We start from the raw sequence: 16,203 nt of genomic DNA, 5'->3' as shown, positions 1-16,203 counted from the left end.
TGCAGTGGCAGTGGGGGAGCTTTGGTGGGTGGGCTTCCGGCTTCCATGGATCTGCACTAGGCAGCAGGCGGTTCAGGAACAGCCCGCATGCTCCAGATCGATATTCACAAAGTCCCACGTCGGACACAGCATCAAATACGGCCCAGCTACCTCCGTACCTACCTGTATCCGAATACCACAACCTGGAAGGTGGTAGCGATGCGTGATCAAGGCAGGTCGGGCCCGGACAACCCGGCTACGATGGAGACATGCACTGCCCTGGTTCTACCTTATGCCACCTCGCACGTCATGGAGCCACAGCGCTCCCCGTCGAAACAGTCCCATTACAATTCTTCCCCTCCCAGAAGTCCCCGTCGTCCTGCACCTGAGATATTGGCCAGGGCTTTGTAATCTTCGACCTCGACAGTTCAAGTTTCGTCATTGGAGTCTTGTCGTCAATGGTCGACTCGACTAGCCAGCTGGTCTTGCCTGGATGGCTGCATAACGACTACGTTTGCCAGAACGCTCTGACGGCGCGCTGGCTGCCGTGGCTGTCATGATGATCTCGACGGCTGCATGTCTTCGACGGCGCGAATCTTGGGGAGCGCTGGCGCTTTAGGTGCGCCACGCGTGTCGAGTTTGTTTGCCTCTGCTGAACAGAACCTTCAGGCGATAGCCTTGATGGCCTGATAGCCTTTGGCTGGCAGTGGTAGCCTTCGCTGGACGACCCGTACCAAGTCCAGATGACCCTCCACTGATGGCCCAACCCTCACGCTCAGAGTACGGATACCCCCGCATCTTTCACATGCCAGGCCCGCCCCTGTCGACAGCACGCACGCACTGGAAGCACCTGCCTGTAACAACCAGCAACCAGCAAGCAGCATCCGCGTCCTGAAGAAATGGAAAGCAGGAATGCCCCCGCCAGCCCGCGAGGCACGCGTGACATGATTCTGCCTACACTCGGCTGCATTATCCACGCTGAAGAGAAAACCTTGGTCGACCGCACACTTCAACAGTGGAGGCCAACTTGATCTCCTGAGCAGGCCGTTCGTTGTCCCACACTTGCCCCGCTTGCTGCTGCTTCTCTTGCTTTTCTACTTGTAATTTCTGCTTGGTCTGCTGTGCAATATATGCAATACATACCTCGCCCTAACGAAGCCACATACCTTGCCTGTAGGGTAGGTCAGTCTAGTCGCCTACCTCACTAACCAGGCACTACGGATATACGGGATACCAGTCATCCAAGCCATCCCCCCATCGCCACCGCCGGTGCTGGTGCCGGTGCCACTTCCACTCTTCCTGCCGCTTCAACTTACACCTCGACCTCGACCTCGGCCTCGATATCTACTTCCACTTCCGTTACTCCTGCCACTGCTAGTTCCACTGCCGCCGCCGCCGTCGCCTCCGCCGTTTTTGGTCTGCTGTGTATTTGTCTGCGGCGCTCCGTCATGGTTCTCTGCGGCTTGACGTGTCGACGAAGCCCCTTTTCACTTCCTCTGCCTCACACGACGACCAGCAGCCATGCGGGTCCTCAGCTTCGGAACCGACGACGGCGCTGACGCGGACGGCAATGTCGACATGGACCCTTCGTCTTCGGCGCGGCTGGCCGTCGCTGCCGACGACCACGTCACGGCGCAGCTTCGAGAGCTGGCGGCCTCGAGCCCCGGCAGGACCCTGCTCCCGGTGCCGCTGGCGCGGGCCGTCAGCTTCGCCACGCGGTCGACGAGCCTTGCCCTGCGCATGGGCACACTGATCAGCGGGTACGGGTTCGACGCGGCCAAGGTGACGACGCTGTCGAGCCTCGAGCTGGGGCGGGCCATCCTCGAGAGCATCCTGGGGCGGGCAGGCCGCGACGTGATCGGGCGGTCGGGCTCGCTGCTGGCCAGGGCCGAGGCCGAGACGGTGCTGGAGAAGAGCCTCGAGAACCTGCACCGCACCATGACGCAGATTGTCTTCTGGACCACGACGGGCTTCCACGTCACGGGCACCACGCTGGCCGTCATCACCGAGACGTCGCAGCTGCTGCTTTCGGCCCTCGACCAGTTCTTTGGCTCGACCGACTCGTCGCGTGCCATGGCCAGCATCATCACCCTGATCCGCCGCGAGTTCCAGAACCCGGCCACGGGCGTGAAGGGCGAAAAGGTCGGCGTGCTCGACCTGATGCTGGGCCTGTGCGGCATGGCCTACCTGCAGCGCTGGTGCCGCCGCTCGCTCGAGGACGAGAACCGCACGCTGCATGTCGAGGAGACGGTGTGGGACGTCGTCGTCTTTAGCGACGGCGTGCGCGTCGACCTGCACGAGGAGAGCCTGTACGGCGTCCACAACGGCGCCTACGGCTCGGGCAGGCCGCCGACGGGTAGCGGGCCCAACGGGAGGATCCTCGAGACCATCGAGAGCCACGGGGCCCAGGACAGCGACGGCGACGGCGACGGCGAGAGCCTGCCCGAGATCCGCCTCAAGCGCCAGATCATGAAGTCGCTGCCCGACAACGCCAAAGTGTCCATCACGACGCAGATCAACACCATCAAGACCATCACGGTCGACATAACCGGCCGCGTCGACGACCTCCCTGTGTCGCCACCGCCCCCTGGAGTCGAGCTGATCGAAGAGCGGCGGGATTCCCGGCAGGTCGCGTCGCAGGCCCAGCTCCAGCAGGGCAACAAAGGCGCACACTCGGCCGAGAACAGCATCCCCCCTACGTACCGCGTCGTGTACCGGCTCCACCGGAACAAGGAGAGGAGGACATCCTTCCAGAAGGAGGACGGAGACATAAGCCAGGTCGCCGGCTATGTCGAGGCAGTCGACGACGATGACGACGACGAGTCCGAGTCCGACGACGGGTCGGCAACCGAGGTTGACGAGTCGCCGTCTCTAGTGCGGCCCAAGATTCCCAGGCCACTGCTGCTAGACAGTCCATCGAACTCTCCCTTCCGCCGGCCTAGCTCGTCTGCATCGGCCACTTCGGGCTCGTCGTCGCCGTCCACGGCCAGGCCGTCTCGCATTCCCGTGGTCTTGAGGTTTGGGGCTGAGCAGGCCGCAGAGCAGGCCGCAGAGCAGGCCCGGGGGCTCGAGGTGGGGCAGCAGCCTGTCGAAGAAGTCAAGACGGATCAGGGCGCCGAGCAGGCTGCCAACCAGAAAAGGCCCCGAATGCCCCCAACCAGCCCCTCGGCCTTAGCCCACCCGCCGCCAAGTGCGGCACCGCGTAGAAACACGCTCAACAGGTTCCTGTCCTCCAAGAACAAGGATGACGGTGCGCCAGCGGCGAAGTCGTCATCAGAAGGTAAAGGAGGGTTCCGCAACGCTTTCCGCAGATCGGCAACCATGTTTTCCAAAGACGACTCGGGCTCGGAGACTGCCTTTGACAAGAAGAAGGGAGGCAAGATTGCACCCAAGACAGCAAAAAATAGGCCGGCGCACTCGACTCCGGCTCCCCTGTCGCACCTGGCTGTCGTGGCGCCCGCGAGACAGTCGTCCCTGATACCGAGGAGAGGGGCGCCGCAGGCCGTGAGCCGGGCAGGACGGGGGCAGGGCTGGCGGTCGGGGCCAGCGGCGAAGGAGATGGAGGAGCCTTACGTGCGCAGCGACTCGCGGGCGAGCTACATCTCGGTGCACGAGAGCCGGCGCGACTCGAGCATCTCGCAGACCGAGACGTACTCGATCACGACGGCCGACGACTACCATCCCGTGTCGCCGTCGTCGGGAGAGAAGGCTGCTGCTGCCTCTGCCGGTGCCGGGAACGGGACAGGCTCGGGCTCGGGCTCGGGCTCGGGCTCGGGCTCGGGCTCGGGCTCGGGCTCGGGATCGGGGCCGGGGTCGGGGCCCGGTCCAGGCTCGGCGGCCAAGGCGCTGTCGGAGCGCGACGTGTCGGGGGCCTTCGGCATGGGCGGGCGCAACCCGCGGCGGGTCAAGTCGCAGATGTACTCGCCCAGCATCTACACGCTGTCGATGAACGAGTCGCAGTCGTCGCTGGTGCCGTACGGCTACTACCAGCAGAAGAGCGCCTTCAGCGACACGGAGGCGCTGGGGACGCTGCGGCGGGCGGGGCGGCTCGACGGCATGTTCCCGCGCTACCACCTGCTGCGCAACATCACGCGCTACATGCGCTTCGCGTCGGCGTCGTATGGGTCCAACTTCCTCAAGGTGCTGGGCATCGCCAAGGAGATGCCCATCCTGCGCACGCTCGACGACCTGCACCACGAGCTGCGGTCGTTTGCCCACCACACCGAGTCGGACGCCAGCAGCATCCTGCTGTCGTCGTTTGTCGACCCCCAGGGCGGCTCCGACGGCACGGGGTCGACCAACACGGGCGTGCCGCTGGTGCACTACATCTCGCTCGACCACGAGTCCAAGGCCGTGGTACTGGCCTGCCGCGGCACCCTGGGCTTCGAGGACGTGCTGGCCGACATGACGTGCGACTACGACGACCTCATCTGGCGCGGCAAGGTCTACAAGGTCCACAAGGGCATCCACGCCTCGGCCCAGCGCCTGCTGTACGGCGGCGACGGCCGCGTCCTGCACACGCTCAAGAAGGCCCTCGACGACTTCCCCGACTATGGCCTCGTGCTGACGGGCCACTCGCTGGGCGGCGCCGTCACCGCCCTGCTGGGCGTCATGCTGTCCGAGCCCGAGCCCTCGGCCCACGGCACCGCCTTCGTCACCTCGTCCGAGCCCCACACGCGCCTACTCGCCGACGCCGCCACCCACCACCCGTCATCGCTGCACCACAACCTGCACTACACCACCTCGTCGTCGCCCCCGCGCCACGTGTGCCTGCCCTCGGGCCGCCCCGTTCACGTTTTTGCCTACGGGCCGCCGTCGACCATGTCGGCCTCGTTGTGCACCGCCACGCGCGGCCTCATCACGAGCATCGTGCACGGCAACGACCTCGTCCCCTACCTCTCGCTCGGCGTGCTGCACGACTTCCAGGCCGTCGCCCTGGCCTTCAAGACAGACAACAACGAGGCCAAGGTCGAGGTGCGCCAGCGCATCTGGGAGGCCTTGCAGTCGGGCCTGGCCGACAAGTGGTACGGCGGCCCCCCGTCGAGCGGCGGCGGCGGCGGCCCTCCTTCATCCCCCAGCCCCGTCAGCGACCACTTCATGGGCGGCGGCGGCGGCAGCAGCAGCGCGTCGTCGCGCAGGCGCAAGCGCGAGGACGACGACCAGTGGGCATACGCGGCGCTCAAGGTGCTACGCGCCAGCATGATGAGCCAGAAGCTGCTGCCGCCGGGCGAGGTGTTTGTGGTAGAGAGCACGCGCGTGCGGCGGCGCGACGCGTTCCTGCTCGAGGGCGAGGACGCCGACGAGCCCGGCCACTTTGGCCGCCCCGCCCAGCGCGTCGTGCTCAAGTACGTGCGCGACGTCGAGAAGCGCTTCCGCGAGGTCCGCTTCGGCACCAGCATGCTCACCGACCACAGCCCCGGCAAGTACGAGGACGCGCTGAACAAGCTCAAGGCGGGCGTCATGGACTCGTGATCTTTTCTTTGTCTCTATCTGTCACCGGGTGTCTCTTTTTGTTGCGTGTGTGTGTGTGTGTGTGTGTGTGAGTGTGTCGGAGATTAGATGCACGGGCGGGCTTCTACCTAGTTACCTAGGGGTTTTTGTCGGTTTTTCTTTTCTTGGTCATGATACAGGCACGATATGATAAAGTAAATGAAATGGGGGACATGGCACGGTTGGGACACGACATACTATACATACATTTACACATTTGGACACATATACACAACTCATCGGGTGGGTTTTTTGTTGTTGCTTGGATATAGGGTTGGACTTGTAATTGCACCAATGAATGCAGGACTGATTTTTTTTTTCCATGTAGTGCCATTTCATTGGCGTCCTTGTTCTTGTTGGTTTTCTTTTATTTACATCCGGTTATTCACTCTACCCCTATTCCACCAATGACAAAAGAATACACACAATGGCACATCTACTTCGCACCCTTTCGTCTACAAAACGACACCGGATAGTCTCTCACTCGGGCTTCTCCGACACAATCTTACCATCAGCGTCGTAAAAGATCTCCTTGACCTTGACGGACCGCAGGTGGTTGACGCCGCCGCTGAGCTCGCAGTCGTGGTGGAACAGCCACCAGCGGCCCTGGAACTCGACAATACTATGATGTGTGGTCCACCCGAGCACTGGCTCGAGGATGCGGCCCGCGTATGTGAACGGCCCGTACGGGCTGCTGCCCGTCGCGTAGCACAGGTAGTGCGTGTCGCCCGTCGAGTAGCTGAAGTAGTACGTGTCGCCGCGGCGGTGCATCCACGCCGCCTCGAAGAACCGCCGCGGGTGGTCGTCGGCCGCCAGCCGCTCGCCCGTTTCTGGCGCGAGAATCTCCACCTCCCGCACCCCTTCCCCGGCAAAATTCCGCATGTCCCCCGCGAGCCGCGCCACGCGGGGACCCATGGCCACCGCTCCCGGCCCCGTCGGCTCGCGCGCGCCCTGCCAGCCCCCGTCGAACGCGTCCGCCCCCAGCCCGCCCTGGTAGCACTGCAGCTGGCCGCCCCACAGCCCGCCAAAGTAGAGATATGCCTCGCCGTCGGCGTCAACGAACGCCGCCGGGTCGATGCTGTACGAGCCCGGGATCGGGTCCGGGTCGGCTGCGAAGGGTCCCGTCGGCGAATTTCCGACTGCCACGCCGATCCGGAATACCCCCGCGTGGTCCCGCGCGGGGAAGTACAGGTAGTAAAGCCCGTTTTTACAAGCCGCGTCCGGCGCCCACAGCTGCTTGGACACCCACGGGATGTCCTCGGCGCGCAGGACCACGCCGTGGTCGACTACCGGTGCTGAAGGGTCGAGGGACGACGTGCTGAAGACGTGGTAGTCGGCCATGTCGTACTCTATTTCCCAATATGCCATGTCAGTTCACAAAGAGATAAATAAGTAGGTAAGCACCTAGATAGGTAGTTTTGTGTCATCTACCCGGTGAAAGCGATGTGTGACAAAGCCACGCGTAAACTTCAAAATAACCAGCTATCCAAAAACACTCGGGAAGGTTTGAAGCCAGGCCCGCGGCACTTACGGTCGCCGTTGTCGTTAAACGCAATGTCCGTCTCCCGGTCGTGCGACGGGTAGATGTACAAGCGGCCCTCGAACACGTGCGCCGACGGGTCCGCCGTGTACAGGTGCGTGATGAGCGGCGCCATGTTCAGAGGATAGTTTCAGTGGGACCAGAGATGTGGGGATGTGTATTCCGCCGTTTCTGTGTAGAGATATCTTCGAGTTTAATTTCGACTTGGGAAACACCGCTGGCTACCGACAGACAGAGAGACAGATACAGGTGGCCGAGGACAGGCGATAACACGGGACTGCCCTCGGTGATATATACCCCCTCCCCGGCCGACCGACAAAGCTCGACAACTTGTCCCTTATTTCAAGCGAACAACCAAAAAGTGGCCATGTCTGTATTTATCCCCATTTACCCGCCCGGCCACGCATCCCGAGCGGGCGGGCGGGCGGGCGGGCTGCTGCGGCTCTGTTGTGGAATGGGACAGGCCAGCGTTGCGGCTCGGCGGGGTTGTCATGCCGCGGCTGTCAGGATTCAAATGGTTCTATGCCATTTGTATTTAAGCGTGTACCTTATGTAAGTGGGTTTTGAAGCATCACCACGTGCTTTGATGACGATAACCCGTGTATCTAGTGTAGATCAGTGGGGTGTATGTAGTGTCATTGGTCTGTGCGCTGCGCGCAATGCTGCCCCGTTTAAGCTATCGTCTGATAAAGGTTATCTATCCATTGCACAGCATCCAACTCCTACACAACCACAGAATAATGGAATGCTTGCCGTCTTCTGAACCGACCACCAGACCACAAAAAACACCGTTACCGAGGCTGCACTTGGACAGACCGGCAGAGCACCCGTCTCGGCGGCAAGCTCGGCATCGTGGTCGCCGCCTGCATGGCGCTATTAAAGGCCAATCCAGCCCGTGCAAACGCTCTGCACTTGGCGCCCCCACTGCACTGCAATCTATTCACTCGCTGAGGGGAGACGCCGACCTTGGACTACCGTGAGGGGATTTATTGGTAGTGCGCATCCCTAATCCCAATCCTCCCCCGCACATGGCTCTATGCCCCCGGTAGCCTGGCCGGCTCTGATAGGGCGCTCGCTTGAACATAGCCAAGCGCATTTTCAGCTGGCAGGGCACCCCCCCGGCTCCCGCTTCGGCCGGCCTATCAGACGCCGCTCGGCGTGCCATGGGCCATGCACGGCTGTGCGGCCCAGGCTTCGATTGGGCACGTCGATCCTCCATTTCCACCTACGGCAACACCCCAGGCTTTCGAGTCTGGGCGAGCCCAGAACAGCTAAGCTCTGGTCAACAACAAGCTAAAATGAGTTCGGAGCTCGGTGGCGGTCGAGTGAGGCTGAGAGAAGGGAGAGGGAAAAAGCGAGGGGGGAGAGCAGTTGGTAGCTGGTAATTTGCTCGCGCCAGCCTGCTGCATCCCTCTTCCCCCAGCTTTCGTGTCGCCCTCAAGACAAGAGTCGACACCATCGCAGAGTTGCGACTTTCACGACGACAAGTTTAGGAGAGGAGGATATCTGCCCGCCATGTTGACGGCCTCGCTCACCCCAGCGCCCACGCCGGCCCTCACGCTGGCGGCGCCCACCCTGCTGCCCACCCTCGCGCCCGCCTTGGTCAACGCGTTCGACGCCAACCATCCCTTCCTAAGGCCGCGCGCCGTGACCACCATCGATGGCTTCACGTACACGTACAGTGACTACAACTACGGTGACTACAGCAGTTGCTTCGTACGTCCGCTTGTCGTCATGTGCCAATCTAGATAAGAGACTAACCGGCGACTAATCCAGAATTACAACGGCCTCGCCAGCTGCGCAAACTTCATCAGTAGCTGCAGCTTCAACTACCAAGAGACCGACTACTCTTCGTTGGAGGCCCAGGCCACGGCCTGCTACTGCACCTATGGCATCTCGTACCTCAACTGTTACTACTCCCAGATCGCCACCGGCAGCTGCTCGAGCTACTATCTGGGCACCACAGGTCTGCCGCCAATGACTCCGTGTGTCTCTTGACCCCCTGGCTGACCACTCGAAAGACTTTGCCGAGTTCCAAACCAGCTACTACTCCGAATTCTGCGGATCCATCCCGCCCAGTGTCATGGCCCAGCTGAAGCCTCCGTGAGTAGACCGGCCGCTGTGTCCTCGGCGTTGCCCTGCTAATCAACCGTGCCCACAGTGAGACTGTTCCTCTGAGCTTCAAGTAGGTACCGCAGCTTCTCCAGCCCGGAGCAGACTAACAAGATGAGCAGATCTGTTACTTTCGTCACCGCCAGGAATCCCACGAGGCCGGTCCATACCAACTCGCCGCTCTACTCTGGCAGTGGCTCTTTGCTTTCTGGCGCCTGCACGGCCAGTACCGATTTCACTCTGGTCGACGCCGGGAGCACTGTTTTCTTTGCCGGCTTCCACGGCTGCAACAGCGACCGCCCCGAGTGCTGCCCCTGGAAAGTAGCCACCGCCTCGGCGGCTGCGGCGACGGGGAGTGGCAGTAGCGGCGGCGGCGGAACCGGCTCTGATACCGTCAACAACGTGGGCGTCAACTTCCCTGTGCCCGCCGACAGCGCCCAGGCTGTCCTGGCCAACTGCGCCGACGACTACTACTCCATCTCAGGGGGGTGCTGTCCCAAGTATGTCTGACACTCTTGCTGTCGAGGCAAAGTCCAGAGCTAATTTTCCTCACCAGTGGCTACTGGCCCTTCACATCCGCCGTTGGCGGCCAGACTCCTTGCTACAGCTCCATCAGAACCACGGCCTCGCCCCCCAACGTTACGGTGGGCGTGCCAGGCAACCCAACCGACACGTCCAAGCCGACGTCGGCTGTCGTCAACATTGTTTGGTCCATGCAGTTCCCCGTGGCGTCGTCGTCCTCGGGCAGCGGCGGGCTGTCGACTGCTGCCAAGGCCGGCATTGGCGCCGGAACCGCCGTCGCCGTCATCCTCATTGGAACCCTCGCCTTCTGCCTCTGGAGGTCTCACAGGAAGACGAAGCAGCTCCTGAGCGAAAAGGCTGCCGGGCAGCAGCAACCCCCTGCTCCCGTTGGCCCAGCCGAACTCCATCACCAACAAGCTGTCGCGGCCGGTGGCCAATACGTACCCGGGCCACATGGAACGCCTGTGAAGCAAGACCCGTCCGTCACGGCGTCGAGCGTGTCAGCGCTCGGTCCCCAGCACACGGGTACATCAGCCGGCGGCATCAGCGATAACAGCTCGGGAATACCTGGCTATTATGCCGGCGCCGTGCCGCCCTCGCACGCATCGTACTCGCCCAGCAACAGCAACGGCACCCCAGGGCCGCCTAGCAATGGACAGAGCTACCCGCCACCCATCCCGGAAATGAACGAGGCCAACGGGCAGTATACGTACAACAACCCCCAGTACCCCTACCAGCAGCAGCAGCCGCAACAGCCACAGCAGTTCTACAACCAATCCCCTCCCCCCGGGCAGCAGTACTACCCGCCGCAACAGCCGCAGTTGGTCTACAGCCAGGAAGCTGGCGGCTACGTGCACATGCAGTCGCCGCCGCAGCCGCAGGGTGGCTTCGCGCCCCAGCAGCAGTACCCTCCGCAGCAGTATCAGAACCAGGGCGGCCAGCAGGTCCTATACCAGCCGCAGCCCCAGGCGCCGCCGCAACACGTGGTCGAGATGAGTAGCACGCGCGAGCCACTACCGCCCCAGGAAGTCCAAGGTAGCTCCCCGCAGCCGCAGCCGCAGGAAGCACAACAACAAGCGCCGCCGCCGCAACACCCGCCGCACCCTCAACAGCAGCCGCCACCTCAGTAGTCTTGTTTTATTGTACGTGTTTGCGTGTGCGTGTTAGCGGCTGAAGCGAAGGCGGAATGGACAGCGGGGTACATATGCCCGTGGTAATACGAGGAGAAAAGGGGCAATCATTTAATCGCCGGGCTGGGTTGGTATACATATATATAGGTACCCATGGAATAACATACTTGTAATATCGGGGTTCTGTCTGCTGTGATTTGGGTGTCGGGGGGGGGGGGGGGGGGTGAAAGCGGGCTTGTTTAAGGGGGGGTTCTTGGATGTTTTAGCTTCCTTACGTCATTCGGCAGAACCCCTTAGGTGATTGATGTCAACACAATCCTAGTCTTGAAATAGGGACGAGAGAGAGCGATATGTAGTCTCCCTCTCCAGGCAAGGCCGCTTCGGTCTAGGCTTATCCTCGTCTAGGCTTCAAGAAAGAGAAGATAGAAGCTTCCGTCTCGCCAAGTGCCCCCGTATGCACACAAAGCTTCAAGGCTATTCAACTCTATCGAAACCATGTCTTTCTGTCTGTCTAGTGACGCAGAATGCAGAACTAGGGAGATATCCCAAGGTAGATACACCAAGGAACCTAGGCAAACTCTCTGCTCCTAAACATTGGAATATATACACCCCCACCCCCATCCACATCCCTTCAACAACACAACAAACACACACACCTACTCAGCGAACCCATCAGCCAACTACCTAGGTATCTACAGATTCGACTTGTCGGGGAACCCAAACTCGACGCCAAACGGCGGGTATACGTAGCGCCGCAGCTTGCGCTCGCGCGCCAGCCCGTCCGAGTACGCGTCGAGCGCCCGCACATCGTCGGCGTCGAGGTCGACTAGCGCCAGGTTCTCCTTGATGCGCTCGGGCGTGACCGACTTAGCTAGCACCGTGCTGCCGCGGGGGACTTTGAGACAGAAAAAAGAAGGGTTAGCATCGCCCCAATCCCTATTCCATGCTTTGTAAGGAGGCGAGGGAGAAACGCACTGTGGTAGCTCAGCAGCACAGCCGCAGGCTTCACGCCATGCTTCTTCGCGACGGCCAGCACCGGCTCCGCCGTCATCAGCGGCCCGCCCGTGCTGCCCAGCGGGCTGTACGCCATGATGTGGATGCCCTTCTCGCGGCATAGGTCGACAATCTCCTGCTGCGGCAGCTGCGGGTGGTTCTCGATCTGGTTGACTGCCGGCACGATGGTCGCGTGCGGCAGCAGCTGCTCGAGGTAGCGCTTGCTGTACTGTTTCTCTGTTAGATGTGTTGTTGAGTGAAGAAAGGGATGAGTCAGGGGGCGTACGTTGGACACGCCGATGGCGCGCGTCTTGCCCGTCGCCGGCAGCTTCTCCATCTGCTTCCACGTGTCGACGTGGTTGTGCGAGCGGATGATGTCGCGCTCGCCGTTGGGCAGCTTGGGGAACTTGTCGTCGTTTCCTAGCGGCTTTCGGTCAGCATTTTTACCTTCACCGTCGACAAAAGACTGGCCAGGAAATAATAATAAAACATACCGTTGGGATTCAGCAAAAGGGGCCAGTGCTATAGACACAATAAGTCAGCTCCAAAGCCTCACAAACCTGCCCCCCCCCCCCCACAAAAAAAAAAAAAAAAACTCAAAAAAAAACTCACCACAAGAAACAGATCCACATAGTCCAGCCCGAGGCTCTTGAGGCTCTTGTCCAGCCCGAGCTCGACGCGCGTGTTGTACGTGGCCCAGACCTTTGACACGACGAAGACGTCCTCGCGCCGCAGCGCGCCCGACGCGAACGCCTCGGCCAAGCCCGCGCCCACCTCGTCCTCGTTGCCGTAGCAGTACGCCCCGTCGACGAGCCGGTACCCCGCCTTGAGCGCGTACGCCACCGCCGTCTCGACCTTGCCGGGCTCTGCTTGCCAGGTTCCTATTTGTGTCTGTCAGATTTCTTTCATATTGTTTCTGGGGGTGGGGGAGGGTGGGGAGGGTGAGCATGTTTTCATGGTAGGTGGAACCCACCGAATCCCAGCGCGGGAATGTCCTGCCCCGTGTTCAGCTTGAACGTCTTCTGCGCGGCGGCCATGCTAAGCGGTGTCTGTGTCTGTGTCTGCGCCGCACTGCTTCTGCTTATACTTCGAGGAATGACCGGGCCGCTGAAAAGAAACGACTGGGCGCGACCTGCTTGCTGCTGCCACTAACACGCGACTAGGTAGGTTCGTAAGAGTCTCCGTCTCTATCGTTGGAGAGAGGGAGCAAGGTGTCTTTAGTAGAGTAGGCAGGCAAAGTTGAAAAAGAGAAAAAAAAACGGCGCCGGGTTGTTGTTTGGGCGTTGCTGTGGGATAAAATGGACGACCCGCGGGCTGTTCGCCCGGCAGTGCGGGCAGATGCTGTAGCTAAGGCAAGGAGGTGGTGCTGTGCTGTTCGTCACGGCTAAATGGTGAATGCATCACCCACACTCGCATATCCGCCCCTCTGCATGTTCCAGACCCGACTAACAACACATGGGAGACGAGGAGGAGAGTGGGGTTGCCACGACGAGAGTTGCCCGTTTCCATCTACCTAGTCGATTGCTGTTGTGATCACTTGAATCACAATCAAGGCAGTATATGCGAAGCCAGCTAACTGTCTATCTAAAACTCACTTAACGCCCATCGAGGAACTTGCAGGATTACCCGTCTCATCGGTCCCAACAACTGCGGGTACCTCCTCGCATGGGCCGGATATCTGGGAAATCCTGTCTCCCACGCCGTTTCATTCATTCATTCTCGCTAAACCTAGGGTCCGTCCCATCCCAGACTCTTGCACTGCATCATAGGTGGAAAATCTGATCTTGCGAGAGAACCAGTGCTTTAGTCTCGCAAGTGGGTTTGAGTGGACTAGGAGATGGTTGATACAGTCAGGCTGTGGGGCGCCTTCGGTCGAGCTGCGGCCGAGCGCAGTCGTCATAACTCGCGTTCGCCTCTTTCGTCCCATTCCATCCGAGAATGAACGATCAGACGAAACGAATGCATACTATCTATCCAATGGATAGTATAATAGCACACACTTAGATAACCGCAAGTATACCTGCTAAACAACTTAGCAACCAGCTTGTGTAAAATGTTGCAGCACATAATCTAAAAATGGTATGGGCCGATAATCTCTCGTTTCTTCCACGGCGACTGAGATCGCCACGACTCCGTCTTTCTATTCTCCAACCAGCCGTAATTACACAAAAGAGACAGAAAAAGGGGCTGGCTCGGTGGACCGTGGACGGCAAAACATGAACGAAAAGTAAACAACCCCGATCGATTGCATAATGCCCTATCCTATGCCCAAAGCTGATATAGTAATAAAAAAGTAATATAGTCTAGACCAAGACGCCCCCTTCTCTGATTTGCATGCAGACAGAGAAAAAAAAAAGCTCGTTCATAGAGGTTGTGACAAGAAGTATTGATACAAGAAGACCAAATAATGCGGCGTTGGGCATAGGGTGACAGTGACAAACGGCGAGCTACAAAACTGAACCTCGAGACATAATAGCCTACCCAGCTATTAATACCCAGAGGAGGAAGAAAATCATCTAGCAGGGCGAGAGTTAGCAATGCGCCAGCGGCGGAGTCGGGCGGCAACCTACAAGAACCCCAAACATCTTGGCTATCAACCAGCGATTGCCCGAGACGCGAGACCAATATTTAAGCAGCTCTTTCTGCGCGCCCTCGACGTTGTCCACCACGTCTTCTCTGTTATAGTGTCAGCTGATAGCCCCCGCCCAAGTCTCGAGCTGTCTGCTTACGTGTTGGCATCAATTCGCTGGATCATATCCGACTGCTCGCTGACCATGCTCGCGAGCTGCCCAAAGCTGAAAGAAACGATATTGTCAGCCACGACGTCCAGAAAGCATCCTCGACAGAACTGCAGCAAACCTACATTGACCCGAGCTCATTAATGGTTGACTCGATGGCCTCGATGGCCTGTCCGCGCTGGTGGATGTACACGTTCTGGCCCTCTTCCATCATCTGCATCTGCATCTGCTGGTCTCCTGACGGATTCAGCGAGATCAGATCCGCCCCCGGAGACGGCGTCCCCCTATTCGGCGTCCCATAAAGTGGAGACGCAGATTGTTGTATGGACGCGTGCGCGTGCTGGCCTACTGTGGACACGAAAGCCTCGGTCCTGGACCTCGACGCCTGTATGTTTTTTGTCCGGATTTCCAGAACGTCCTGCGCGCCTATTAGCAACTTGTCGCCAGATACGCTAGCAGACATATCCTTACCTTGAAATTCGCACCAACATCCCCCAGCTTCCCTTGCAGAAGTAGGAGAATATTCTTATTATTTTCGCCCTCTTGGTCCGGCTTCGGATGGAGTCGCCGGGAAAGGGCCTGGAGGCCGCGAATCTCCTCGTTCAGGGTCGACAGATCTTGCTTGATAATGAAGGTCAACTGGCTCGGTGGGTTAGCAGGACGAGCATAGCGGGCGGTGCAAATGGTGGAGTCGCAGAGAAGCAGTTGTTGCGTCCTTCAGAGTCTGTCTAGCATACCTCGTTGATTTCCACCGGCCTGTCATCAAAGAGTGTCTTCTTCTTGGCAACTGTGAGCGATTAGTATCCGCTGAGAGACCGTCAGAGGGGCATCGCTGCCTACGTTGCGCCAGCTTTTCCAGCTTTGCCATTGTTCCCGATATTCCACGCCCAATGTCGGCGGCCTTCCTGGCGAACTCGGACCTTCGCGGTTGCCCATCGCCTCCGGAAGCGGCCTTCTGGGCGTCGTTGAGAAGCCTCTGCGAGCCAGCTTTGGCAGCCTGGCGACGCTTCGCTGCGCTGACGATGTGGCGAAACTCGGCCGTCCGGTCGTTTATGGCGACAGCCATCTTGGCCGCGGGTTTTCTCGGTCTACGAAGCGATACCTCGGGGCGGAACGGCCGCAAAAGGTTCCGGGAGAGGGCACGTCGAGTTGCGGCCCGCTACAGGTAGACTGTCTATGTGTGTCGGCGCCAGATGATGATGCGCCGAGTCGTCGGCTGTTGGGCTATTGCAAACGCGAGGAATCGCACGGCGGTTCGGGTGTCGCGAAGAGAAATATTTGAATGGGGCACTGTCGCGGTGCTTCGTATGGGACACTGGTGCGAGAAATTAAAAATCGATATGTTGAAGCAATTACGATAGCGGGGCCACGAGTCGGGAAATAAAAGTCGAGCAACGCGATGTCTTCGAGAGTTCGCGATCTTGAGGGTGATCAGAAAAGGGAACGTGGTTTCTTGTTTCAGCGGCAAACCCTTGGCCCCTGCAGCCCTGGAATTTGGCGGGAGCATTCGCACAGTGCGTTTTGTAGAACACACAGGCCGATACACTGTACATAATCTAAGTATTGGGGTTGGACGGATCGAAGTGACACAGGCCCGGACTCAGGAGAACTGAACTTTTATTGAACAAATTGTTACACAGGTCGAAACCAATATTGCGACACCGTCCTTTTTGTCTAGTACATATGTCTAGAGTATAGT

General features: G+C 59.7%; 6 protein-coding genes across 6 annotated transcripts; 3 read left to right on the top strand and 3 right to left on the bottom strand.

The window, feature by feature from the left end:
• Nucleotides 1–1,500: 1,500 nt before the first annotated feature.
• On the top strand, nt 1,501–5,451 carry B0T26DRAFT_645465 (uncharacterized protein; the record flags this gene model as incomplete). Its single annotated transcript, XM_060437725.1, has 4 exons — nt 1,501–2,985; nt 3,064–3,706; nt 3,809–5,018; nt 5,103–5,451. The coding sequence occupies 4 exons, from the start codon at nt 1,501–1,503 to the stop codon at nt 5,449–5,451; spliced, it is 3,687 nt and encodes a 1,228-aa protein (XP_060296021.1).
• An 88-nt stretch (nt 5,452–5,539) lies between these two features.
• On the top strand, nt 5,540–5,914 carry B0T26DRAFT_290066 (uncharacterized protein). Its single transcript, XM_060434183.1, has one exon. It carries the CDS (start codon nt 5,629–5,631, stop codon nt 5,878–5,880), a length of 252 nt encoding a protein of 83 aa, XP_060296020.1. The 5' UTR covers nt 5,540–5,628; the 3' UTR covers nt 5,881–5,914.
• On the bottom strand, nt 5,736–7,255 carry B0T26DRAFT_290156 (glycoside hydrolase family 43 protein). Its single transcript, XM_060434184.1, has 2 exons — nt 7,001–7,255; nt 5,736–6,818 (listed from the first exon to the last, which is right to left on the bottom strand). Exons 1-2 carry the CDS (start codon nt 7,122–7,124, stop codon nt 5,950–5,952), a joined length of 993 nt encoding a protein of 330 aa, XP_060296019.1. The 5' UTR covers nt 7,125–7,255; the 3' UTR covers nt 5,736–5,949.
• A 1,269-nt stretch (nt 7,256–8,524) lies between these two features.
• B0T26DRAFT_751306 (uncharacterized protein) lies at nt 8,525–10,773 on the top strand (the record flags this gene model as incomplete). Its single annotated transcript, XM_060445361.1, has 6 exons — nt 8,525–8,725; nt 8,786–8,975; nt 9,031–9,112; nt 9,171–9,194; nt 9,244–9,621; nt 9,678–10,773. The coding sequence occupies 6 exons, from the start codon at nt 8,525–8,527 to the stop codon at nt 10,771–10,773; spliced, it is 1,971 nt and encodes a 656-aa protein (XP_060296018.1).
• Nucleotides 10,774–11,001: 228 nt separating this feature from the next.
• On the bottom strand, nt 11,002–13,137 carry B0T26DRAFT_289799 (NADP-dependent oxidoreductase domain-containing protein). Its single transcript, XM_060434182.1, has 6 exons — nt 12,740–13,137; nt 12,379–12,647; nt 12,261–12,288; nt 12,053–12,186; nt 11,749–11,995; nt 11,002–11,668 (listed from the first exon to the last, which is right to left on the bottom strand). The coding sequence occupies exons 1-6, from the start codon at nt 12,801–12,803 to the stop codon at nt 11,466–11,468; spliced, it is 945 nt and encodes a 314-aa protein (XP_060296017.1). The 5' UTR covers nt 12,804–13,137; the 3' UTR covers nt 11,002–11,465.
• An 831-nt stretch (nt 13,138–13,968) lies between these two features.
• Nucleotides 13,969–15,713, bottom strand: B0T26DRAFT_289769 (t-SNARE). Its single transcript, XM_060434181.1, has 7 exons — nt 15,345–15,713; nt 15,242–15,291; nt 14,976–15,143; nt 14,630–14,922; nt 14,496–14,561; nt 14,337–14,442; nt 13,969–14,282 (listed from the first exon to the last, which is right to left on the bottom strand). Exons 1-7 carry the CDS (start codon nt 15,568–15,570, stop codon nt 14,244–14,246), a joined length of 948 nt encoding a protein of 315 aa, XP_060296016.1. The 5' UTR covers nt 15,571–15,713; the 3' UTR covers nt 13,969–14,243.
• Between the last annotated feature and the right edge of the window lie 490 nt (nt 15,714–16,203).

This window comes from Lasiosphaeria miniovina, assembly GCF_030549165.1.
Source record: "Lasiosphaeria miniovina strain SMH2392-1A chromosome Unknown B0T26scaffold_4, whole genome shotgun sequence".
NCBI classification, from domain to species: Eukaryota; Fungi; Ascomycota; class Sordariomycetes; order Sordariales; family Lasiosphaeriaceae; genus Lasiosphaeria; species Lasiosphaeria miniovina.
This window is presented reverse-complemented; position numbering and strand designations above follow the sequence as displayed.